Source organism: Microcaecilia unicolor, chromosome 10 (genome assembly GCF_901765095.1).
Source record: "Microcaecilia unicolor chromosome 10, aMicUni1.1, whole genome shotgun sequence".
NCBI classification, from domain to species: Eukaryota; Metazoa; Chordata; class Amphibia; order Gymnophiona; family Siphonopidae; genus Microcaecilia; species Microcaecilia unicolor.
Genome location: NC_044040.1, coordinates 156,374,082 through 156,399,566, shown reverse-complemented (window position 1 = coordinate 156,399,566; position 25,485 = coordinate 156,374,082). Strand labels below are relative to the sequence as shown.

Genomic DNA, 25,485 nt, shown 5'->3' with positions numbered 1-25,485 from the left:
GCGATTCTCCTCTCTCCCCTCCACTCCATGTCCAGCGATTCTCCTCTCCTCTCTCCCCCTTCCTTCAATGTCCACTGACTCGCCCCAGCCTCTACCTGCCCCCGAGATCATTCAAACCCCAGCCCCACCTGCCCGCTCCCCTCCGCTCGCGCACCCGGCCGTGCCCCCCGCGCTGCAAAACCACTGTCCACCGAAGTCCCCCTTTGTCACATGCCAATCAGCTTCCATATTCCGTGTGTGCGCTTATGCAGGGTCTTTCCTGCAGAGGAGCGGTCTTAAACCATGCATATAAGCGAATCTTGCACTTATCAGTGGTGCGCTAAACTGAAGTTTGTCCCCATAGAAATTGATGGCGCCAAAAATGGGACCGAAGTACTGCATGCAGTTAAACAGAGCATGCGCATATCCGATGTGCACTGTATTCACATTTGTGTGTGGGTGGTGGTGGTAGGGGTCAGTGACCACTAGGAGGTCACCCCTGATTCCCTCCAGTGGTTATCTGGTCACTTAGGGCACCCTTTTGTGCCTTATTTGTGAGAAAAACATCCAAATGCAGACTTTTGCTACTTTTTGGATGTTTTTCTTTTTGAAAACGAGTTCCATAGTAACCTATGAAACTTTGTAGGTCAAAGTGCTTTGAAAATTCACATCTGTGTTCATTTGGCAAATGACAACCCTATTTTATCTTCTAGGTGTACTGCTTTTAACCAAAGCCTATCCCCATCTTGTATTTTGTGGTGTGCAACATGGGGGGTGAGGAGGGATGGGATGTGTAGGTAGGAGAGGAAACAGATACCTAGCTAGCAGGCACAGAAAGGAGAGAGCCCTGGTTAAATCAAACAGCTAGGTGTTTTGCTGTCCTGATTGGTTAGAGGGGGAAGGGAATTTCAAGGGGAACCCAGTTAGCACTCCCAGAAGAGGGGGAAAACCCCATCCAAGGGAACTCAAGACAGCCTCAGAGGTCAGAACCCCCATTTAGGAGAAAAGGGACACAAATATTAATCCCTTGAAGGCATATTTCTGAGAGAGAGAGATCCAGGAGCTGAGATCAGAAGGGCCAGGGTTCTACCGGAAAGACGTGCCTTGTGTCCAATCTCCAGAGGCTTCAGGGTATTATACTGTTCACTTTACACCAGTTGAATCTCTATCTTACATATCCTATACTGGTTTCTGAATTTTTCAGAAGTGGAAGTTGGTAAAATGAGTGACCCCCAGAGGACAATAGCATCCCAATGGAGGAGTGGCCTACTGGTTAGAGTGGTGGACTTTGGTCCTGGGGAACTGGGTTCGATTCCCACTGCAGGCATGGGCAGCTCCTTGTGACTCTGGGCAAGTCAATTAGCCCTCCATTGCCCCAGGTACAAATAAGTACCTGTATATAATATGTAAGCCGCATTGAACCTGCTATGAGTGGGAGAGCGTGGGGTACAAATGTAAAAAAAATAAAAATTAAAACCTAGCAGACCCAACATAAGAACTCTATATAGCATAGGTGGTAGACCTAAGCAGATCAGTACTACCCCATATATATTGTGTACCCAGTGAATTACCACAGATCATGGGGGCTCTATAAGCAGCTGTTTGTTTTAATGTAAGGATTGATAGATGGCTATATTTTTCTTTACTGTTTTGATGGTTGGACATCCATAACCTTTTCACTATAGATAGTTTTATTATACTTGAATGTTCTTTTAGGATTTCTAAGGGAGAGGAAGGGATAGTAGATGGTAGGCCAGGTCTTTATATGCCATCATTTTCTCTGTTTTTGATTGATTTTGGTTTGATTTGGAATTGAATGTTTTTAATGTGGCGTCATTCTTTTCATTTGGATTAGTCATGTATTAAATATTATTTTGGATTATTCATGTATTAAAAAAGTTTGAGAAAAACGTTATCGAACTACTAATAAAAATTTCCCATTTGGTGATGACTTCATACCAGTGACCCCCCCCCCCCCCCCTTTGAGTATTTTACGTACCTTTTTCCAATGAACAATGATTAGTTACAAATTTGGATAGCAGAATTTATCATGTTAATATGGACCGCATTAAATTAAACTGGCTACTTAAATTTATATTCTAAATCTCATTTCCATTCTGGGTTTTCTCCTAGGCTTCTGGATTTGTGCTGTAACAAAAGGGAAAACTTTCCACATAGTTTTTAATTATGAATGTTATCTTGAAGATTTTTAGTCTCTACATCTATACCTGATGACATCAAAAGACTGTACTTTAATCAGAAGTTTTACTGCAGCTCTCAGGAACTGAACCCAGATCAAATTGGATGGCATGAAAATGTTTCTCCACAGTCGGCCCTCTTGGTGCAATTAAGTGACTATTCTGATTTTGTGTGTGATACTGCAGACATGCTCATTGAGGAGATTAAATGGTAATCATTTAAAGCCTGGACATGCTCAAGAATCTCTGCATGAGGACACAGAAATGAGCAATGGAATGAGTGGCAATGACTTCACTGGAAATGATATAAATGAGAACTACTCCAGTAGCCATGATTCCAGTGGAAATGACTCTCATAGGCAGCACATCTCTGGAAAATTCAAATGGGAGTGCCTATGAAAATGTGAAGGATTCAGCAATGGCTGGTGGAGACTTCAGAAAGTCACCAGAGGTATTTACTCTATCTTTAATATTTTAGTGCAATTTTATAAGGTAATATAACATTGTTTCAGATACAATTCATTTCCTTTTAGAATATTGTTTTAATGTAAGAAATGTTGAGGATTTTTAAAACCCATATTGCAATGGAATTGCCTTTTAGAAGTGATGATGAGGGCAAGTTCACATGGGTTAAAGTACAGAAATTTGGGTAAAAATGTTCTGTCATTTAATGTCTCCTTTTGGACACCATAATTTGGAAAGAGCGTTTTCAATTCTCTGCTCATTTTTCTAAAAATACCTTTCAATTGCAACCTCATTTCTAAGTAAACCATTTTCCTTTAACATAAGAACAGATTCATGCTCTTGAAAAAAGCATGAATATGTAGTTCACCTTTTATATGCTTTCGTACAGTTGGGTTTGTTTTTGATGAACTGATAATTAGAGTGCAGAAAAGATGCGATGACTAATTTGTTGGTAATGAGTATTAAAATCTCATATGCAGATCACTAATTATGCAGCTTGCAAATTTCTATATATTTAGTCTGTAGAAGTTGTAGATTTCATTAGTGACCTGCTTCCTGTCAAATGTTCATTCGGTGATACCTGAATACACAGATCTTAATGTCAGTCTTACCAGCTGTACCATCTTTACTAAGGTATAATTTTGTCTGTATCACCAGCAGAGATAAAAAATGTACATTCTCAGAGGACAATAAGGACATTGTTTCTCACATATGAGTGACATCATCTGATGGATCCCTGGTGTGGATGCTACCCAGCATTCTGTAGCTTTAAGAAGTCTTGGTGGTATCTGTTTTTCTGCTGAGCAGAGAAGTCGTGTTTCTGTGAGCTCTACTCAGTGTGAGTGCGTTCCTCGTGATGGATACTCTTTTTTTTTTTTTTTATTGTTATTATTTTTCCCGCCCCTGTCCGGGTAGCATTTCATCGAGTTTTGCAGCAGAGTTAAGTTTTCCTTTGTTTTTGCTGCTCAGAGGCCCACGTAGGCCTGAGCACTGGCTAGGAGGTTTTTTGTGAGGCAAGTTTCTTTATCTCTCACCATTGAGCCGTTTGATTTTTGCCTTAGATATTTTTTCCACGATGGCCCAAAAGACCCCCAGTGGCATCAAATGATATGCCAAGTGTAACAGGGTCATTTCTGGCACAGACCCTCACAATTGGTGTTTGCAGTGCCTAGGCCCTGATCATAATGCCTCAAACTATTCTCTTTGTTTAAAAATGCAGAAAAGGACTCAGAAGGTGGATAGGCCCAACAGGAGAAACGCTTTGGGCCCTCCAAGTCCGGTCCATTAACTTCAGCATTGGTCCTCATGGCAGCTGGACTTGCATCGGACACTGGCAATGCACTGACATACAGGAGTTCTCCACCTGCCTTGACGTCGGATACTGGTTGTAAACCCTGGGACTACTCTGCATTGGACCAGACACTGAGGACATGTATGAATTTGAGATTGTACTCTTCACACCGAAGTACCAGAATGCCATGGAAGGTCATGTCATAGCTCATAATGTAGAGCCATGGTGATGTCGGTAGCCCATTTAAGGTCAGCCTCCATGAAGGAGGGTTGCTGGGCTATGATGTGGTCTTCAGTCCATACCTTTACTGCCCACTTTTGCTTGGAGCAGAATTCTCGCGGGGGTGGTAGATTCGGTCAGACAGTTCTGCAGAATTTATTTATTATTTATTTATTGCATTTGTATCCCACATTTTCCCACCTCAGTGTGGCTTACAATATATTGTGAATGATGGAAATACAATTTGTTGCATTATGATTATGGGTTACACTGTGAAGAGTTGTGGGAAGACAAAGTCAAATATCAAGTCAAAATATCATATGAGGAATAGAACAATGGAATGTAACAATGGAGAGTTGATAGGGCGATAAAACAATAGCAATAGAACATTAGGGTATAACAATTTATCTGTGGGTAGAGTTATAAGTGTGGTGAAAATCCGGGGGAAGAAACTCAGAAGGGAGTGTTTTGATGCATTTCTATTAGTGTGTATGGACTTCATGTGTTTTGATTCTTGCAATAAATTTTGTATGTATGTATGTAGCATCCAGTTCTACCCTCCAAACCCATTCTGCTTTCCCAAGTGAAGCCTGCAATATCTCGCTCCTATATAATTCTTAGTTATTTACGAGGTTCGCTGTGTGAAAATCTCTACTAGCTGGATTTTGATTGTTTTCCGGTGTGCCTGGTAGCTAGGAATTCCCTTATGTGAGAAGATAATGTCCTGCTTGTCCTCTGAGAAAGTGAAGGTACTTATCTGTAGCACGTATTCTCAGAGGACAGCAGGATGTATATTCACGCCCGCCTAAACTTGGAGTTGTCCTTTTTAGCTCTAGTATTGTGCTTCTGTTCCTGCATTTGCGCGTTGGGTGGGAAGGTACCCACACGTGCTTGGTGGGACATTGCCAGAGAGCTCTTAAAGTGATATTACATTTGATAGCATCTGTGCCAAGGCTCTGTGGATGATGTCACCCATGTGTGAGAATATATGTCCTGCTGTCCTCGGAGAACACCTGCTACAGGTATATTGCTTTATTTGAAATTAGTTGTTACACAGAGAATTTTTAGATTGTAAACTGCTTTGTTCTGAAAGTAAAGTGGGATATCAAATTTAATAAACAATAAATCATAATTAATTTGCAGTAGCTTGTAAAATATATGCAACTGATATGATTTACTTTTTTTGTTTCCTTTTAAACAGTTCAAACTTTCAAAGTCCTTCTCATCCTTGCAGCTCTAATTCTTTCAGTCTTATGATGGCGAGTTCTGAGCATAATCCTTCTACTAGTGGATGTAGGTAAGTATAATATTGAATACATTTCAGAATACTCAAAATAAAATTTAAAATACAACAATCTTTGCTCCCTCCCCTTGTTTTTATTTGAACCATAGGACAGAACTAGTTTGTTTCTAGAAATGTGACTGGATTGTGCTGACGAAGTTGTTTGCTTTCTTAATGAGAATTAATGAGTTAATTTTATTAGAACCAAATTGCAGAAACAGAATCACAATTGGTGCCCCCCCCCCCCCCCCCCATTTAACCTTTTGTGAAGCTCTTTACAAAGTGTAGTTATTATAACTGATTAGCAAATGGACCTTATTGTATCTACCTCAAAGAAAATGTGTTGAATTGATCATGGCAAGGATATTACACAGGCATTATATGCAGATAAGTTATACTGCAGAGCATTTTTCTTGTTTCTATTGGAGTTACATAAGGAATTTTTCTAATTCTTTTTAACATGGACAAACAAAATGGATCCAACCACACATGGATGACAGCAGAGTGCCCAGAATGGTAATATTCACTAGCTTAAGCAGTAGCTCAAGGGTGTGTTCATATCTTATAGGAAATACAGTTAAAGGTCTGTAAACTCTTTCTGATCCCCTTGTGAGACAGAAGTATGATGCAAGCACTGGTTACAGACTGCTTCTAGTTTTAAAAAAGCTTCAAATATCTTACCATTCAGTAATAATGGAAGCAGCTATAAAAAAAAAAAAAAAAAAGTCCAAGAGGTTGAAAAGTCACTATTCAGTTCCTGTAGGCAAGGATCCACAAATACTGGACATTTTTGGCAGGATTGGCTACAAAATGTCATGCTTTCCACCTCTTATTTGTTGGACGATGTTCATGGTATAGTATATGCATTCTGTTATGGAGAAAATGCAATACCTTTTATATTCCTTTCAAAATCCTGTGCTACTGCGGTGCTCAGAATTTGCACAGAATTCCCCAGTTGCGCAGCAGAAGTTAACATTTTCCCACATAATCTACATGACCGCAGTAAAGGATGGACCCCCCACCCCCCCCCCCCCCCCCCCCCCCCGCTGATCAGCTGATCCACCTCTGCCCTCTCCTACATGTGCATTCCCTCGTGGTCTAGTGGCCTCTTCAGGGGCAGAAAAGAACCCCACTCTTTCCCGCTCTGCTGCTGCCCTTGCTGATGCCATGCGTTTTCAAAATGGTCGGACTTCAAGTGGTAATCTTGTGAGACTACCGCTTGAAGTCTTGGTGGACATTTTGAAAAAGAAATCTACTATAGCAGCATTTAATTTTCGAAAGGGTGACTATGACAAAATGAGGAAAATGTTTAAAAAGCTGAAAGGGTCAATTGCAAATGTTAGGACTTTAAATCAGGCATGGATGTTTAAAAATCCCATTGTGGAAGCCTAGACCAGATGTATTCCATGTATTGACAAAGGTGGAAAGAAGAGCAAACAGCCAGCATGGTTAAAAAGTGAAGAGAAAGAGGCTATTGGAGCCAAAAGAGTATCCTTCAAAGAATGAAAAAAAATCCAAGTGAAGAAAATAAGAAGCAGCATAAGCAGTTTCAAGCTAGATGCAGAGCATTGATAAAGAAGACTAAAAGAAAACAAGAAGAAAAGCTTCCCACAGAAACTCATAGTAACACCTTTTTTCAGGTACATCAGAAGCAGAAAGCCTATGAGGGAATCTGTGGGACCGTTAGATTATCAAGGAGCGAAAGAGGCACTCAGGGAGGACAAGACGATAGCGGAAAGATTGAATTAATTCTTTGCTTTAGTCTCCTTGTGACTCTGGGCAAGTCACTTAACCCTCCATTGCCATATGTAAACCGCTTTGAATGTAGTTGCAAAAAACCTCAGAAAGGTGGTATATCAAGTCCCATTTCCCTTCCCCTTTACGGAAGAAGATGTAAGAAATCTACCTGTACCGGAAATGGTTTTCAAGGATGATTGTGCAGAGGAACTGAAAGAAATCTCGGTGAATCTGGAAGATGTACTGAGACAAATTGACAAGAACGGTAATCATCTGGACCGGATGGCATATACCCCAGGATACTGATCGAACTTAAACATGAAATTGCTGATCTATTAGTGATCTGTAACCTGTCGTTTAAATCATCTGTAGTACCTGAAGATTGGAGGGTGGTGGCCAATGTAACACCAATTTTTAAAAAGGATTCCGGGGATGATCTGGGAAATTGCAGGCCGGTAAGCCTAATTTAATACAGGATGCCTATTTAAGTTTTCTTTATAAAATAATCATACAAAAAATAGCTGCTACAACAAGGAAGCACTAAATAAGTATAATATGATGATTTAAAGTGGGACTATTGTTGCAGAGGCATCCAACTTCCTTCATGGAAAGCTCTCACAAGGGTGATTTCAGCTACATATGGCAAATTCTCCTGTGAGAGTTTACCACGAAGGAAGTTGAATGCCTCTAGGATGATAGTCCCACTTTAACTTATTATAGCAGCCATTCCCAACCCAGTCCTCAGGGCACATCTAGTCCCATCAGGTTTTCAGGATATCTACAATGAATATGCATGAGATAGATTTAAATGCACTGCCTCAAGCGCAGGCAAATTTAACTCATGACAAAAACCCGATGGGACTAGGTGTTCCCCAAGGACTGGGTTGGGAATGACTGCATTATGGTATATATATTTAGTGCTTTAATATTTGAGCAGGTGTATTTTGTATCATTGTTTTTGTTCTTTCGTTTTTGGGACGTTATATACATCTGGCCTTTATAAAATATGCACCCAGAACCAGCCCCAGTAGCACGATTTTGCACAAAGTTACACTGTTTACACTTTTCCCCCAGTAGCACACAAATGGTTTTGCACAAAGTCACACTGTTTACACTTTTCCTGTTAAAATGTTTTTATTTTCAAATTCTTGTTTGTTGAACAAACATTTCTTTCATGTTTGTAAAACAATGATGAAACCATACGCTTTTATGCAAAATAAAAAGGAATTTTAACATCTAGACTTTCTTTCTTTAAATTTTATTTTATAGCAGTGAACAACCTGCTAAGGCTAAAAATCAAAAAGAATTGATGAAGACTTTGAAAGAACTAAAAATGATACTCCCAGCTGAAAAAAGGGCCAAAGGCAAATCCAACACACTAGCAACACTGAAGTATGCCTTGCGTTGCATAAAACAAGTTAAAGGTATTTACGTATTACCTCTTATTTTAAAATTTCAGCTCTGTAAAATATCTTTAAATGACAGGGGCATTTTCGATATGACATCTATGTTTTGCAAATGTTCTCTGTGGACAGCAGGTTGCTTGTAACTGTTTCTGTGATTTGATTATTGTACATTCATATTTTGTTTACATAAGTATTGCCACACTGGGACAGACCAAAGGTCCATCAAGCCCAACATCCTGTTTCCAACAGTGGCCAACCCAGGTCATAAATACCTGGCAAGATCCTGAAAAAGTTCAATACATTTTATGCTGCTTATCCCAGAAATAGCAGTGGATATTCCCCATGTCAGTTTAATAATGGTCAATGAACCTTTTCTTTAGGAAGCCATACAGACTTTTTTTAAACCCTTCTAACCTAACTGCCTTTATCATATTCTCTGGCAATGAATGCCAGAGTTTAATTACACGTTGAATGAAGAAACATTTTCTCTAATTCGTGTTAAATTTACTACTTGTAGCTTCATCGCATGCCCCCTAGTCCTAGTATTTTTGGAAAGAGTAAACAAACAATTCACGTCTACCCATTCCACTCCATTATTTTATAGACCTCTATCATATCTCCCCTCAGCCGTCTTTTTTCCAAGCTGAAGAGCCCTAGATGCTTCAGCAATTATGCTGCCCCCCCTTTTTTTTTTAAACTTGGAAATATTTTGTGTCCTCATCCAGGATCAGCTGTGAAAATGGACATATTTTTCATTGTTGTCAGTTATCAAGGTCAAAGGTAGCAGACTGGATCTGTAAGGACCAGTGTAACTTTGCTTGTTTTAGGAGGTAGCTCACCTCCAGATCTAGCCACTTTAGATGTTGAGGAGCCGCCCGTTCTCCTTATTTTTAGAGCCCTACATTGAAGTAAAACATTAATATTTCATCATCACTACTCAGTTCACTGGGTTCGTATTCGAGTGCTCAAGCTCTTTTTATTTTTATTTTATGTGCAGAGCGAGATTTTTTTTTTGAGCTTCTGAGCCTGTTCTTTGCTCAAGCTGAAGAGGTAAGACTTCCTGTGGCATGATTGCTATAGCTCTGTAGTATTACATTGAGTCTTTATCAAGTTTGAGCTAAACTTTAATTCACTGGCTACGGAAAACAAGAAGCCTTATCTTTTGGGCAGATACCCAAAATCCAAGTCGCCCTGTTCTTGGCCCAGACACTGGCAGCAAATCTTATGATGATCAATGGTAGGTTATTTTCTGTTTGCACTTGTTTTTGGATGTGATGAGGAAACCCAATGAAGCTAAGTCAAATGATTAAAATTAGATGGTTCAAAGAAAATAAGTATAGTCAACCAAGTGGCCTGCGGGGGGGGGGGGGGGGGGGGGGCGGTCTTGACCTGGAACCCATGATCCTATATTTTGATCGCTCTTCCTTGGTCTTATTTATTTTGTTTCTCTCCTCTCAATTTTCCGAGTTCTTTGGATTCTCCTTTAAACTGTTCTTGATTTCTTATTTGAATATTGTAAATTGCTTTGTAGGTCGTATATCAAATCTAATATTTTATGTTTATTAAAATTTTACATACCTCCAGGCTTCATCAAATCATGGCAAGTTACAAATCAGGTTAAAATAACATTAATAGAAAGGAACTCCATAGCACTGATAGACCTACTACGTCCATACCAGAACATTCATACTTAAATATTGTACTATATCACCCCCTGCATTGCATCACGTCCTTTAGCTTCATTAGTAAACCTTTCTCTCTCCCTTCTGCTGGATATCAAATGCCTGATTGAAAAAGACAGTTTTCAACAAAGTCTTAAACTTTTTAAAATTTGTTTCAGCTCCAATGATCGTGGAAGTCCATTCTATAATATGGGAACCAGCCACAAAAATGTTTTCTCACATGTTTCCCAGTGTGCTATGGCTACATGAGGCACTACCATCCTACAGTCTTGTAGTGACAAGACTTAGATATATAGGGGATAGCTAAAGAACTCATATGGTGGCTGATGTTCATAGAAGGCTTTCAGCACTATTGTTAAAATCTTATAATGGGAAACCAGTGATAGTGGTCAAATTTATGGGTGTTACCTAACACTAACAGCTGTATTTTGAAGAGCCTGAAGACATTTAGTATTGTTACTTGACAGTTCTGCATATACAATGTTACCGTAGTTGATGCAAGAAATGAGCAGTGTATGTATTAAAGTATGTAAGGCTGGTTCATTAAACAAATACAAAGTTTTTGAGCAAAGTTGATGAACAAAAAAAACCCCTTTTATAATTGATGACACTTGGGGCCCTGTTTACTAAGCCGTGCTAAGGGCACACTTGTATTTTTAGCATGCGCTAAATGCTAAAGTCACCCATAGGAGCATACACAGGCTTATTTTCGAAAGAGAAGGATGCCCACCTTGCGACAAATCGCAAGATGGGCGTCCTTCTCACAGGGTTGCCCAAATCGGTATAATGGAAAGCCGATTTTGGGCGTCCCCAACTGCTTTCCGTTGCAGGAATGACAAAAGTTCCCGGGGGCATGTCAGAGGGGTAGCGAAGGCGGGACTTGGGCATGTCTAACACAAGGGCGTCCTCGACCATAATGGAAAAAAAAGGGCATCCCTGACAAACACTTGGACGACTTTACCTGGTCCTTTTTTTCTTATGACCAAGCCACAAAAAGGTGCCCGAACTGACCAGATGACCACCGGAGGGAATCGGGGATGACCTCCCTTTACTTCCCCAGTGGTCACTAACCCTCTCCCACCCTCAAAAAATGTTTTTTAAATATTTTTTGCCAGCCTCTATGCCAGCCTCAAATTTCATACCCAGCTCCATGACAGCAGTATGCAGGTCCCTGGAGCAGTTTTAGTGGGTGCAGTGCGCTTCAGGCAGGCGGACCCAGGCCCATCCCCCCCTACCTGTTATACTTGTGGTGGTAAATGTGAGCCCTTCAAAACCCACCAGAAACCCACTGTACCCACATCTAGGTGCCCCCCTTCATCCATAAGGGCTATGGTAGTGGTGTACAGTTGTGGGTAGTGGGTTTGGGGGGGGGGGGCTCAGCACACAAGGTAAGGGAGCTATGTACCTGGGAACTTTTTCTGAAGTCCACTGCAGTGCCTCTTAGGGTGCCCGGTTGGTGTCCTGGCATGTCAGGGGGACCAGTGCACTACGAATGCTGGCTCCTCCCACGACCAAAGGGCATGCATTTGGTCGTTTCTGAGATGGGCGTCCTCGGTTTCCATTATCTCCGAAAACCAGAAACGACGAAGTCTAAGGACGACCATCTCTAGGTACGACCTAAATATCAAGATTTGGGTGTCCCCGACTGTATTATCAAAACGAAAGATGGACGCCCATCTTGTTTCGATAATACGGGTTTCCCTGCCCCTGCCTGGGGACGTCCTGCGAGGACGTCCTCAGGAAGACTTGGGCGCCCCTTTCGATTATGCCCCTCATGGTGACTCTAGTGTTTAGCGTACGCTAAAAACACTAACACCTTAGTAAACAGGGCTATTGCTCATTAAAGGATAATTTAAAGTCTATTAGAATCTTAAATATCTAAAACTACTGTCAGTATGGACATTCCAAACAAAATGGGAGTAAATGTAGGAAGATCGAAATGACGATTAGTCAAACATGTACAGTACTTGCTTTATTTATATTCAGCACTAGGTGGTGGTTCCCAAATCTGTCCTGGGGGAACCCCAGCCAGTCAGGTTTTATCATTTTGTTTATTGCACTTGCTATACTACTTAGTTGTGTGCAAATTAAAGCAGTTTATATTAAAAAAAAAATAATAAAAAAAAAGAAGTTAATATAAACAACAAAGGAACACCATTCAATTGATAGGAGAGAGCTAGCTAATAGTACGAGTCAACACTAAAGAGAGAGTTTCCCTCATCATACAAGCCATTGCAGGCGTACTCCAAACAACTATCAAGTACATTAACATAAAAAGTCATGACAATTTAAAAGAGTAAGGCTTCTGAACCAACTTTGACTCTCATCGCAGTATCCACACATCAGCCTAATTGACAAAGTACTTGTTGGAATAAGTAGTTTTCAGCTGAATGCAAAAAGTTATGAATGATGATTCCAACCAAAAATATTGAGGGAGAAAATTCTATGCTGGGGAGAGAAAGTAAAAAGCACTGGATCTAGTGGATTCCCAGCTAGCTTTTGAAGGGTGTGAGAGAACTAACCTATTATCCTTTAGTGATCATAGGGTGCAAGATGGTGTATAAGGAATAACCTGTGAAGAAAGGTAACCAGGAGAACCACTGTGAAGAGCTTTATGTGTTAATGTAAGATCTTAAATTTAGTGCTGAAATTTATCGGCAGACAGTGAAGTTTCTGAAGAAGGGGTGAAACATGATTGAAACGGGATGCCCGGCACAGAGTGCGGGCTGTTGTATTCTGTAATGTTTGTAGTTGTTTTTGATTGTCTGGAGATTCTTGCTTAAATGACATTGCAGTAATTGCACCTAGAATGAACAAAGGCAAAAATTAGAGAGCAAAGTGCATCAGAATCTAAAAGATTACGAATAGATCTCAGCTTGCGAAGAAAAAGAAACCCAGTTTGACTACCTGAGATATATGGGGCCCATACGATAATGTGGAATCCAAAATAACACTGAGATAACGGAAAGAAGCGATAGGAGTGATGTGCCTACCAAACAATATTGCAGTAACTTCAGGAATGGGTAGTGCTCCATTAATCCAACAAGTCACAGTCTTATCAATATTGAGAACTAAGTGATAATTCTTTAACCAGCATGCCAGGATATCTGTAACAACTATTCATGAGATTGATTTGTGTGCATATTCAATGTGGATATCCAGAAAACCTGCTTGACTGGGGTTTTCCCGGGACAGGTTTGGGAGCCATTGATCCAGACATTCTTGAAGAGCAGATAAATCCAGAGAAGTTTAGGAGCTCATGCTGCTAAAAGGATATTATCTGCATAGCAAAAAAAACAAACAAACCCTTGGTCCAAATCTGTAAATAATGGTCATCAAAAGACTAATACATTAAATAACTTAGGGGAAAGAGTTTGTGGAACTCCACAATCCAGATGAAATATCCTTGAAATACATGACTGAGAAATTACAGTAAATGTTAGAAAACGATGAAAGCTACTTTAAAACAGTACCAGTAATACCTATATCCTTCAAGCACTGACATAAGAGTTTATGATCAATTAAATCAAAAACTGATGCTAGATCGAATGCTACAGCGAGAGCAATGTAATCACATCTCCTGTAATTCACTCGGCAGAGCAATGGTAATCATCTCTGTACTATGCCCAGTTCTAAAGCTGGATAGACAAGGGTGCAGTACATTTGAGGTTTCAACAAAATTTACCAACTACCTAAGTATAACTTTCTCTACTGTTTTAGCAGGAAAAATTATATTAGTCTGTAATTTTGAGCATTTGCAATGTCGGACTTTGAATTTTTCAATAAAGGACAAACCACAAACAGAGGGTACTATTCCAATAGACTGATTTTGATTAACAATCTGAAGTAACAGTGAAAGCAACCATGCCTCAGAATTTTAATCCAGGCAAGAAGGTATATGATCTACTCCTGGGGGAATCTACACACCATATTTTAAAATTCTGCTTTGTATATTTGTAGTGTTTTGGGCAGAATTACCCCATCATAAGGTCTAAAATCCCTTCCTGTGTTTTCCTTTCTCAGGCTCCAGCCTCCCCAGTTCCCTCTTCCTCTAACCCCCAAGACCTCTAAATCTTTCTGCCCCAAAAGTCTTCTTACGTATGCAGTACCACCTCTCATTCTTTCTCTTCCCCTCTCCATTTGTCATTGTATCTCGCCCACCCCCATAGCACATCTTGGCTTTCTTTGCCCAACCCACCTCCAATTCTCACTGCACACTCACCTTTTTCTATTCTGTCCCCCCCAGCCTCCCACTGCACACGCTCCTTTGCTCTGTCCCCTTCTCATTCTCAGCCATGGGCAGTTCCCCTCCCCCACTGATTTTGTAAAGAAGAGGAGGAAGTGAACAACAGATCCAGAACACATCCATTAGGCTCATCACTAACACTGGGAAATATGATCATATTACCCCACATCTACAAAGTGCCTACTGGCTGCCTCTCTCATATCGACTCATCTACAAATTTCACTTTTTAGTTTTTAAAATACGCTTTTCTGGTGAACTAGCGTATCTCTCTCAGTATCTTATGCTCTACAATCCTACTAGATTGCTTAGATCAGCTGAGCAGAACCACCGAGTGAAACCGACTCACAGGGAAATAGTTTATGCGATCAATAGACATTCCACATTTGCCGTACAGGGTCCAGAATTATGGAACACACTTCCTATTGATCTGAGGCTCCAACCTTCCTTGGATGCCTTCAAAACTGACCTCAAGACCTTTTTGTTCAAAGATGCTTTTAAATAGTTATCTTTTACATGCCTCAGCAGCAAGTCCTGAAAACACAGATGTGTTCTTCCTTCTCCCCCTCCCCCCCCCCCCATGCTTTTCTGTGTATATTGTTGTTCTCCCTTTTTCTTGTCTTATTTATTTTTTATTTGGTTCACTTGTATCCCACATTTTCCCAGCTTATGCGGGCTCAATGTGGCTAACAAAGTTACTAGAAAATTACATAATAACAACAGGATAAAATTGACTAATTGTATATATATATTCCCTCCCTGTATTTTCTTAGATTGTAAGTCGCCCATATGGTTCGTCTGATGGGCAAAGTAGAAAGTTCTAAATAAACTTGAACTGTTGAATATTGGGTTACTTCTGGAGAATGACACGGGGATGGAGTTTGTCTGCGCCCTGTCCCCGCAAGCTCTGACCCCCATCAGCACAAGTCTCAAACAGTTATTTAGTATAACACCAGAGATATAGAAAGAGATATCTTTATTCCTGTACTGTGCAAAATATAAAGATGGCACATGCTAGGGATGGTATTAAGGAGTGTGACTAGGGCAACTGCCCTTGACCTTTGACCTGATGAGAGAGCTCCAAGCCTGATGAAAGGCTTTGGGGTCCCCTCCTCAATTTCTGCCCTGGGCCCCAGCCCTGTCTTACATTAGCTCTGGCAAGATGTACATTTCAAGTCTGATATACTCTAATCACAAAATGGAAAATAAAATTCTTTTTTTCTACCTTTCTTTGTCTGGTCATTGTATTTTTAAAATCATGTTGGTCTCAGGCTCTGGTTTCTGCTTCTCTCTGTCTTCTCTTAACTCACCAGGTTCTCGTGTCCATCTGACTTCTCTTCTCTCTCCATGTTCACCATCCATCTTTCATTTCTGTGTCCCTATCATCCTCCATGTTCAGCATCTCCCGTCTATGTCCCTCTGCTTCCCTGTCCATTCTCCCCTGTGCTCATATCTTCAAATCAATCAAAATAAACCTCTTAGTCTCCCTATCTTCTCCTCCTGTGTTGAACAACATCTCCCTTCTGTATCTGGGATTGCCCTCTGTGTCCATATACTATCCCTATACTGCATCTCCTCTTTGTGTTCCTGTCCCTGTACCCCCCTCCCCCATCTAATGCACATCATTCTCTCTTCTGCAACCCAACCAGGCTTTTCATCTTCTCTCCCCACATCCATTCTAGCATCTGGTTCACCTGCCTGTCCACTTTCCCTTTCTCCTGTGGGTTTAGTATTTGACTCCCTCTTCCTTGTTCCCCTTGGTCCAACATCTCTTTCCCTTCTCTGTAGCCCCCCTCCTCTCAGGGTCCAGCTAGCACCTTTCCCACCAGCCCTCTCCTCCTCCCATGGGTCCATCCAGCACCTCTCTCCTTTCCCTTTTCCCTCCCACATCTCTCTTTTCCCTTCAGCCCCCCTCTTCCCATGTCACGTGGCCTCCTCTGCCCTCCCCCCTTGCTCGCTCTGAAGAGGAAGTTTCAAACTCAAGTAATGGTCAGCGCAAGCCCTGAGCTGCAGTCGGTGGGAGGCCTGGCCGGGATATGGCAGCAGCATGTCTGGCTACTCGCTGAACCTGCGCGTCTTCTGGCCTCTGCTAACCTGCCTGTTCACAGCACTCTGGTGCCTCTACCATGCCCTGGGAAAAGAGTGAGACAGTGTCGGCGAGAGAGAGCCTGAGTCCAGCCCCTCACCTCCACCTATGGGTCTAGCCATCCCCCACCTCCTTTCCCTCCTGCTCTCCTCCTCCTCCTCCCTCCATGGGTCCAGCGGCTCCAGCAAGCTCTTGTCTCCTGTGTCCCTCCCCCGGTGTCACTTACACTTTCCTGCAGCCAGCCGGTAGCGATTCATCAAGGCTGGCTCCGTGATCTTCCTTCTTCCAGGTGCTGCCATCTTTACTGCAACTTCCTGTTTTGACTCTAAGCAGGAAGTTGCAGTAGAGAAGGTTGGACTTGACAGGAGGAAGGCCATGGAGCTGACCTGTGTGAATTGCTGATGTTGCCAGTTGACTGCAGGAAAATGTAAGTAACTCCAATACCTGAGTTGCACCTGTGAGAAGGAGAAATTTATTTATTTTTTAACCATGGGAACAAGGCTTTTTACTGTTCCTGCAGGGTGGTACAAAGTTTTGTTCTCGCATCCGTGGTAATTTGTTTTGAGCGATGCCGTTACTGTGGATTTACCACAGTATATCCACGGTAACGGTGTCATTCTCTAGTCACTTCTTCTTCCTGTGCTGGTTTAGACCTGACTGTTTATGTGAACTGGGCGGTAATATGACTAATAGGCATATTTTCAAAGCACTTAGCCTCCCAAAGTTCCATAGAAACCTATGGAACTTAGCCTCCCAAAGTGCTTTGAAAATATGCCTCTATGTGAGTAATCACGTTGTTTGTGTTTGTGACTATGGCTTTTCTTGGGAGAAAATAATCTTTTTCTATTAAATAGCAAAATGAAAACAGCAAGCCAGTTGAAATAATAAACTGTGAGCCAGCTTTTGTATGATTACTTCCTTAGAGAGACTATTTAATTTAAATAGATTCAGATGTATCTTTACTGTGTTCTTCTGGTAGGGCTTCAAACCTATTCCATTTTACTGTGTGCCAGATTTTATATGATTACTTCTTTAGAGTATTTAATTTAAATAGATTCAGATGTTTCTTTACTGTATTCTTTTAGGGCTTCAAACCTATGCCATTTTACTGAAAATTAATTTCCCTCCTAAGACACAGTAATTGAATTCACTTTGTTTTGCAAATAGTAAACAACTGTGACCTACACTTTCACTGTAAAATTTCAGTTCTATAGAACTGTAAGGTACAGTTTTGTGTGCCAGGAGCACCAGGACGTTGGATTCTATGATACCTAAGAAGCAGCAGCAGCACCGGAAGGAGTGCCCCCCCCCCCCCCCTTAGAAGAGGTGCTGGTGTGCAAGTCATTGAGTGGCCTGATCCCCACCACCGGTTCAAAACGGAAGTCTTCTCAGACTGCCCTGGCTCACATACCTTTGCCGATGCCCATCTTTAATGGAGAAGTGTGGAGCTGGCACAATCATTGCCAGGGGCTCCTGCTTTTTTCATTGAGGGCACTTGCACCACTGGCGGAACAGCCCCAGGCTCTCTCCAAGGCTCCATCAGTGCTGTAGCCCAGATCTTCGATGTCAGGGCAAGCAGTACCACCTTCTGCATCAGGGGAGGAATCTTCCCTGGAGTCTGAGGTTAGGGCTGGACCTCGAAGTTCCTCAGAGCGTGGTAGGCCAAGGTCAGTACAGACTAATTCACTTGTACCTGAGTATGGTCAGATTGGGACTGCTAATGGGAGTCAGATGAGGATCCATATTACTTCTAGGAGGAGGAGTCATATGGAATTTATCTGACTCCTCTCCTCCTCAAAAGAGATGAAAATCCCCACCTGAGGTGCTGTCTTTCACCAGTTTTGTGAGGGAGATGGCTGCAGCCGTCCCATTTAAGTTACAGACAGAGGAGGAGTCCATACGAAAGATGTCTGATGTGGTTTACATGTCTCCTTCTAAGGAAGGGGTCATTGTACCATTGTATTGTATCCTTAGGGATGAACTGTTGAAGAACTGGGAATCTCCCCTCACAGTGCAGATCACACTTAAGAAGGTGGATACGCAGTATCGTATCCAGAAGGCTTCTGAATTCAAGAAGTTACAGTTGCCACACAACTCCATGGTGGTCAAATCCACTTTCAAACGGGCCAAAAGTTCTCAGTCTCATGCCTTGCCGTCCCTGGGACAGGAGGCCATAAATTTGGATTCATTTGGGAGGAAGACTTTTCAGGCCTCAATGCTCTCTTGCATCCAATCCTACCAGCTGTACACGAGCCTTTATTTGGAGTCTCTGCAGAACAGCACACTAACTCTAGTGGACTTTCTCCCTTGGGAGCAGATCGCAGAGCTTTGCCAGCTGGCCAACATGCAGATGGCGTGTAGGCATTATCTGGCTGGGAGCGCCTATGATACTTTTGATGTTGTGTCCAGAATCTCTGGAATGGGTGTGGGGATGTGCAGACTCTCATGATTGCATGTCTCTGACCTGGAACCAGCAGTTCAAGAGAGCTTGTTGTACACGCCATGCCAAGGAGACAACTTATTTGGAGAGAAAATGGAGGCGTTCGCTGACCTCATTAAGAAACATAGGGATATTATCCATACGCTTCCTCGGCGTACTCCATCTGCATCTTCTACAGCAAGAAGATTTTCAACCAAGTCTAGATGACGTTCCTACTACTCTCAAAGGCATAGGTTGCCGTCTCCCATTTGTTCCACCCAGGCGGCTTAGTCCTAATGTCCCAAGCATTGCCAGCCTCGTCTTTAGAAATTTCAGTCTGCTGCCCTGTCCAAGCAGGGCACGGTCTTTTGGCTGGCTCCAGCAGAACACAGCTGCACAAACAACTATCTGTCCCATATAACCTTCCGGTCAAAGGAAGGCTGATTTTTTTACTGAGACAGATGGCCCCTTGTAACCCCCGACCAGTGGGTTCTTCAAATAATTCGTCTTGAGTACGTAATGAATTGGTATCAGACCTCCAGATTGCCCACTGAGAGTGTCTTTCATCAGCTCTCAGCGCAAGCAGGTACTTACAGAGGAAATTTCTGCCCTTCTACAGGCCCAAGCGGTTGAACCCATACCACCAGGGGAAGAAGGGAAGGGATTCTATTCCAGGTACTTCCTTGTGACCCCCAAAAAGCAGGGGGATACCAGCTCATCCTAATCCTATGGGCCCTGAACAAATTCTTAGTCAAGAAGAAGTTCAGGATGCTTTCCCTGGGCACCCTTCTTCCTCTTTTTTAGGAGAACAGCTTGCTATGCTCTCTGGACTTGAAGGATGCCTATACCTACATTTTGATAACTTCCAAGTCACACGAAGTATTGAGTATAGAGAAGACTTTGCTGAAACTTGGGCAAGATCAGGGCACCACGATTCTGATTTCGCCTTACTGGCTGCAGCCACTTTGTTCCCTCTTCTGGAGTTGTCCTCAGAAAATCAGTGGAGATTGGACGGTTTTCCCATCCTCATCCTGCAGAACGAGGGGTCCCTTCTTTCATCCCAATCTCCAATCTCTGGCCTTCATGCTTTGAATGTTGAGAGCATAGAACTTGAACCACTGGGATTGCCTGAGGGTGTCTCCCATATCTTGCTGGATTCCAGGAAAGATTCCCCTAAGAGGTGTTACTCTTAAGTGGAAGAAGTTTGCTGTCTGGTGTGAGGGCAAGGCCTTAGATCCCTTCTCTTGCCCTACTCAAAAACTGCTTGAATACTTCCTACACCTCTCTAAGTCTGGTTTGAAAACCAACTCTGTAAGGGTTCATCTCAGTGCAGTTAGCACTTATCACCATGTAGGAGGTGAGTCCATCTCTGTACAGGCTTTAGTTGTTCGCTTCATGAGAGGTTTGTTGTTGACAAAGCCCCCCACCAAATCTCCCACTGCATCATGAGATGTCAACATAGTCCTCACCCAGCTGATGAAAGCTCCTTTTGAGTCTCTGAATTCCTGTCATCTGAAGCTTTTGACCTTGCAAAGTTGTGTTTCTGGTGGTGGTCGCTTCAGCTTGCAGAGTTGGTGAGCTCCAAGATCTGATAGCTCACTTGCCTTATATTAAATTTCATCACAACAGAGTAGTCCTCCACAAGCACCCTAAGTTCCTTCTTAAGGTATTGTCAGAGTTCCATCTTAACCAGTCAATTGTTCTGCCAACATTTTTCCCAAAACCTCATGCCCATCCTGGGAAAAGCGTACTGCATACTTTAGACTGCAAGCGAGCCTTAGTCTTCTGTCTGGAGCAGACTGAAGCCCATTGATAGTCCACTCAAATTTTCGTTTCTTGTGACCCTAACAGGTTGGAGGTGACCATTTGCAAATGCACACTTTCAAATTGGATTTCAGATTGCATCTCCTTTGCTTATGCCCAGGCTGGGCTGATTCTTGATGGTCATGTTATGGCTAACAATGTCAGAGCCATGGCTGCGTCGGTAGCCCACTTGAGATCAAACTCTATAGAGGGCATTTGCAAGGCTGTGACGTGGTCTTCAGTTCTCACATTTACTTTCTACTGTTTAGATCAGGACACCCGATGTGACAGTCTGTTCAGATAGACAATTCTACAGAATTTGCTTGGTGTCTAGAATTCAACCCCACCCTCCTAGGCCCTGTTTTATTCTGTTCCAGGTTGCACCTACACAGCTAATATGTATATAGTTTAAGGTTGATTTAACTTTTAGTCTCGGCATTTCAAGACTCAGTTATCCTAGCTTTCTTGTTTTGAGTGAGCCTGGCAGCTAGGTATTCACATATGTCAGAATATGAAGAACTGCTTGTCTTTGGAGAAAGCAAAGATCTGTAACTGATGTTCTCCGAAGACAGTAGGTTGATTGTTCTCACATACCCTCCCACCTCCCCTAGGAGTTTTCTTTAGTTTTAGGCTTTTTGCTTTTTCGATTGACTGGAGGACCCATGTTCGCACTTCGGGTGGGAAGGTACCAGTGCATACACTATGGGACGCTGCTAGAACTTTCTACCTTACTAGCTAGTCAGCATCTGCACTAGGCTCTGTCAGATGACATCACCCAGATGTGAGAATAATCAGCCTGCTGTCCTCGGAGAACACCAGCTACAGGTAAGCATTTTTGCTTTTTCAGTGAATAGATTTGGGGATACATCCACTGCTTATATGGTGGGATGCCTACAAAGCAAGCACGTATCGGGGCAGTGATTATTTCCTACAATGTTGCTCAAAATAAATTCTGCAGAGTCCTATCTAATTTTGAAAATGATATTAAAATTCCTGATCACATCACCAATTTTCTGTGAAGAGGAATAGTGCCTTTTCCTATTTCAGCAGTAAAAATACAAGAATAACTCAATCTTAGGTCAGCAAGTGGTATTGCTGTTTTTTCAGTAACAAGCTAGGTATATTAGGAGAAATTTAAAATGGCAATCGTTTAGTCCAAGACCTTAAAGCCAGGAAGAAATGAAGTAGGGTCCAATTCATTCAATCCTAATATGGACTGGATCTGATTAAAGGTAAGGTCATTCGTTTCTTCCAGGGGTATTATTGCGAGCTGTATCGATCCCTTTTTCTAGGTTCAGTCTGGAAATTTGGGGTGGAAGCTCCAGCATCTTAACATTTCCAGTACCCAATGATAACATCTTGATATTTTTGGTTATTAACACATTGCTTTTGAGGAAGGCCTCGTTCTCTGATGTGTTCAATGTGGAATTTTTATCTGTTGTTTTTCTGACTGGTTGGCACCCATTTGTTTCATATAGTTTCCTCTCAAATCCATCAGTTGGGGCTTGTTCAGGGAAGCTATATTCTGGAGAAGCCAGATAAAGATCCAACTCCAGTTAATAAAATTTGAGTGTAAGGTAGAGGTGTGCATAGTGACGGGGGCATCTGAAAACCCACGAATATCCATGAGGATCCATGGTGTTGGTGACAAAATAGATTTTAATACTGTGGGGATGGGAGAGGATGAATAAAAAGTGAATGGGGATGGGATTTGAAACTCCTCCCTGCCACATGGTGTTCAGGGCTTCCCCTCCCCTTCCCCTTCCATCTCTTTTGTCTACCTTTAAAACTTGCTTTTTTTTCCACTCCACAGCTCGCCGGCAGCAGTAGCAACTCGCATACACTGCCAGCGGCTGGTCTTGATGTCGTCCCTCTGCTGCTGGGACCCACCCTCTCTGACACAATTTCCTGTTTCTGTGTGGGAGGGTCGCATCAGCATTGAGAAGATGTCAAGACAGGCTGCTGGCATCATATGTGAGTTGCTACCACTGCTGGTAAGCTGTGGAGAAAAACAAAGCAAGTTTTAAGGGAAGGGGAAGGGGTGCTAAAGCACTGCGTGGCAGAGAGTAGTGGAGGGAGAAATGATGCACATCTGAAAGGCGGGATGTAGGATTGATGTAAGAGAAGCAGAGGTACAGCACTATGGGGGTGGGGCAAGGGGGAAAAGAGATCAAGATAATGGCAGATGGTAGGAGAGAAGGAGAAAATGCTGGCCTACAAGGGTGGAGGGAGGAAGGGGAGCTAAAGCTGAATGGGGCTCTGTATTGTTTGTGATTTATAAAAGGACAGTTGTTCAGAATATTGTTTCTTTTTATACTTTAATACAATGTTTTTTTTGTTACATTTGTACCCCGCGCTTTCCCACTCATGGCAGGCTCAATGCGGCTTACATATTGTATACAGGTACTTATTTGTACCTGGGGCAATGGAGGGTTAAGTGACTTGCCCAGAGTCACAAGTAGCTGCCTGTGCCTGAAGTGGGAATCGAACTCATTTCCTCAGTTCATAAAATAACAGTTAGGATCAGACAGAGCTTGTGGGGACAGGGACAGAGCTCACGGGGACAGGGTGGGGACAAACTTTGTCCTCAAATCATTTTGTAGTGTCGGGGACAGGGTGGGGTGGGGACAAACTTTGTCCTCAAATCATTTTGTAGTGTCAGGCCTTTAAAATTGCATGATTTGCAGATGATTCGTTACTGCATTTAACCTATCTGGAGCACTCCATAAAAACATTAATGGAGAGTTTTCATGATTATGGAGGCTTTTCAGGTTTTAGATAATTGGAAAAATCTGAAGCTTTACCATCCCAACCAGAACTGATGTATTTGGCAAGATATTTGCATATTTGGTGGTTGAACTGACAATGGACACTGCTAAAATCTATAGTTTAAATGTTGCTATTAGGTCAGACTAGACTTCAGTTAAGGACTTGGGAAAGGCTTTTCCTTTCTTTGATGGGAAGAATTGTTTTCATCCAATGACGTTTTCTAGATAATTATATGTCCATGTAGACTCTCCCTCTCTGATTTTTAAAGAAAGATCTTCAGGCTTTATGGAAGGAGTTGGACAGTTCCTTTGGGGATAGGGGAAAAAGCCTTTTAATTTTTAGTAGGGAATTGGAAGTTGGGTGGTTTAGGTATGCCTGTTTTCAAGCTATACAATTGGGCGTATGTTAAGGCATCTCGAGGATTGGTTATTTGAGTTGGAAAAAGAGCTCTTTGCTCCTCAGTGAACTTTTGATTGCACGTTCACTGAGAAAATCTTCTCCCTGTTAAACGTAGTCTATTGTTGGAACCCCTTTGTGGTATATGGTTTGCATTGACACATCACTGGTACCAGGATCCTCATAGTTCCCCATAAAGGAAATTCAGGTTTTTTGCCTGGCCAGGATAATGCGGTCTTTACTAAATGGCAAGCTAGAGGGATCAGTCTTCTGAAATATTGTATGCAAAGCAATGGCTGTTTATTTCCATTGTCAGCACTGAGACAGAGACTGGGAACCTGTCCGGGAGATGTCTTTGCATATCACCAATTGCAACATTATGTCCACTCCTTACCTTTTGGATTTGATTTCTGTTGAATTATAACAGCCGATTAAAAAGCTACTGGTGGGTTATGAGTGAAAACTACTTGCAATCAGTAAACAAACTAAAATGCATTAAAAAAAACAAAGAACTTAAGTTTGCATTAATGTGACTTCTGCTTGAGCAATCATAGTTTTGGATCAAACCAAATAAACAAGACGCATGCTCTTGTAGACCTTAAGTATGCACGTTTGCACCTAAGAGTTGAGTGACAACTCTAGCAGTCTTACTGCTGGTGACCAAAATTCTGTAAATTTCATACAATGATAATAATATTCGTCATATACAGACACTGCCATGATTTATGGGGTCTTTTAATAAGGTACGCTCACGTTTTTAGCGCACTAAATGTTAGAGACGCCAATGTGTTGGCACCTCTAACGTTTAACACATGCCTATTTTTAGCATGCGCCAAAAACGTGAGCGCGCCTTAGTAAAAGTCCCCCTTAGAAAACACAAATTAAAGAGATCTGGATAAAAATATGTCATGAATAGCTTAAATGCATAAAGGAGCTATTCCCAATCCAGTCCTTGGGCATACCTAGTCCCAACAGGTTTTCAGAATATCCACACTGAGTATGCATGAGACAGATTTGGATGCACTGCCTTAGTTGCATGCAAGTCTATCTCATGCATATTCATTGTGGATATCCTAAAAACCTGCTGGGCAAAGGCTAATAGTGGCAATGTGAAGTAAAAAAACTGCTTAAACTATAAAGCTAGTTATGTATAATGTCTGTTTTATTGAAAGACATAAAAATACCTGGTTATGAAAGAAAACTGGCTACTTTTACAAATTATCAGTAACTGGATAGACAGCACAAATAAGATGCACTAGAAGTATACATGTCCACATACAAATGTGTATAATTTGTGTGCTGGTGGTGCTGTGAATTCGACTATACGATTAATCTCTAAGGGGTCCTTTTATTTCAGTGCACTGAAAAATAGCCTGCGGTAGCATAGGCGTGTGGAGATGCATTTTTCAGCGTGCCTGCAAAAAATGCCTTTTAAAGATTTTTGCCGAAAATGGACATGTGGCTAAATAAAAATTGGCGCAAGCCCATTTTGGGTCTGAGACCTTACCGC

General features: G+C 42.0%; 1 protein-coding gene across 1 annotated transcript in view; it reads left to right on the top strand.

Annotated features, from left to right (window-relative positions):
- Positions 1–2,170: 2,170 nt before the first annotated feature.
- PER2 (period circadian regulator 2) overlaps positions 2,171–25,485 on the top strand; it is a 199,369-nt gene continuing 176,054 nt past the window's right edge. Inside the window, exons 1-4 of the mRNA XM_030215648.1 lie at positions 2,171–2,526; positions 2,586–2,628; positions 5,354–5,449; positions 8,441–8,595. Of these exons, the coding sequence (XP_030071508.1) occupies positions 2,442–2,526; positions 2,586–2,628; positions 5,354–5,449; positions 8,441–8,595 (379 nt within the window). The 5' untranslated portion in view covers positions 2,171–2,441. The remainder of the gene's footprint in view (positions 2,527–2,585; positions 2,629–5,353; positions 5,450–8,440; positions 8,596–25,485) is intronic.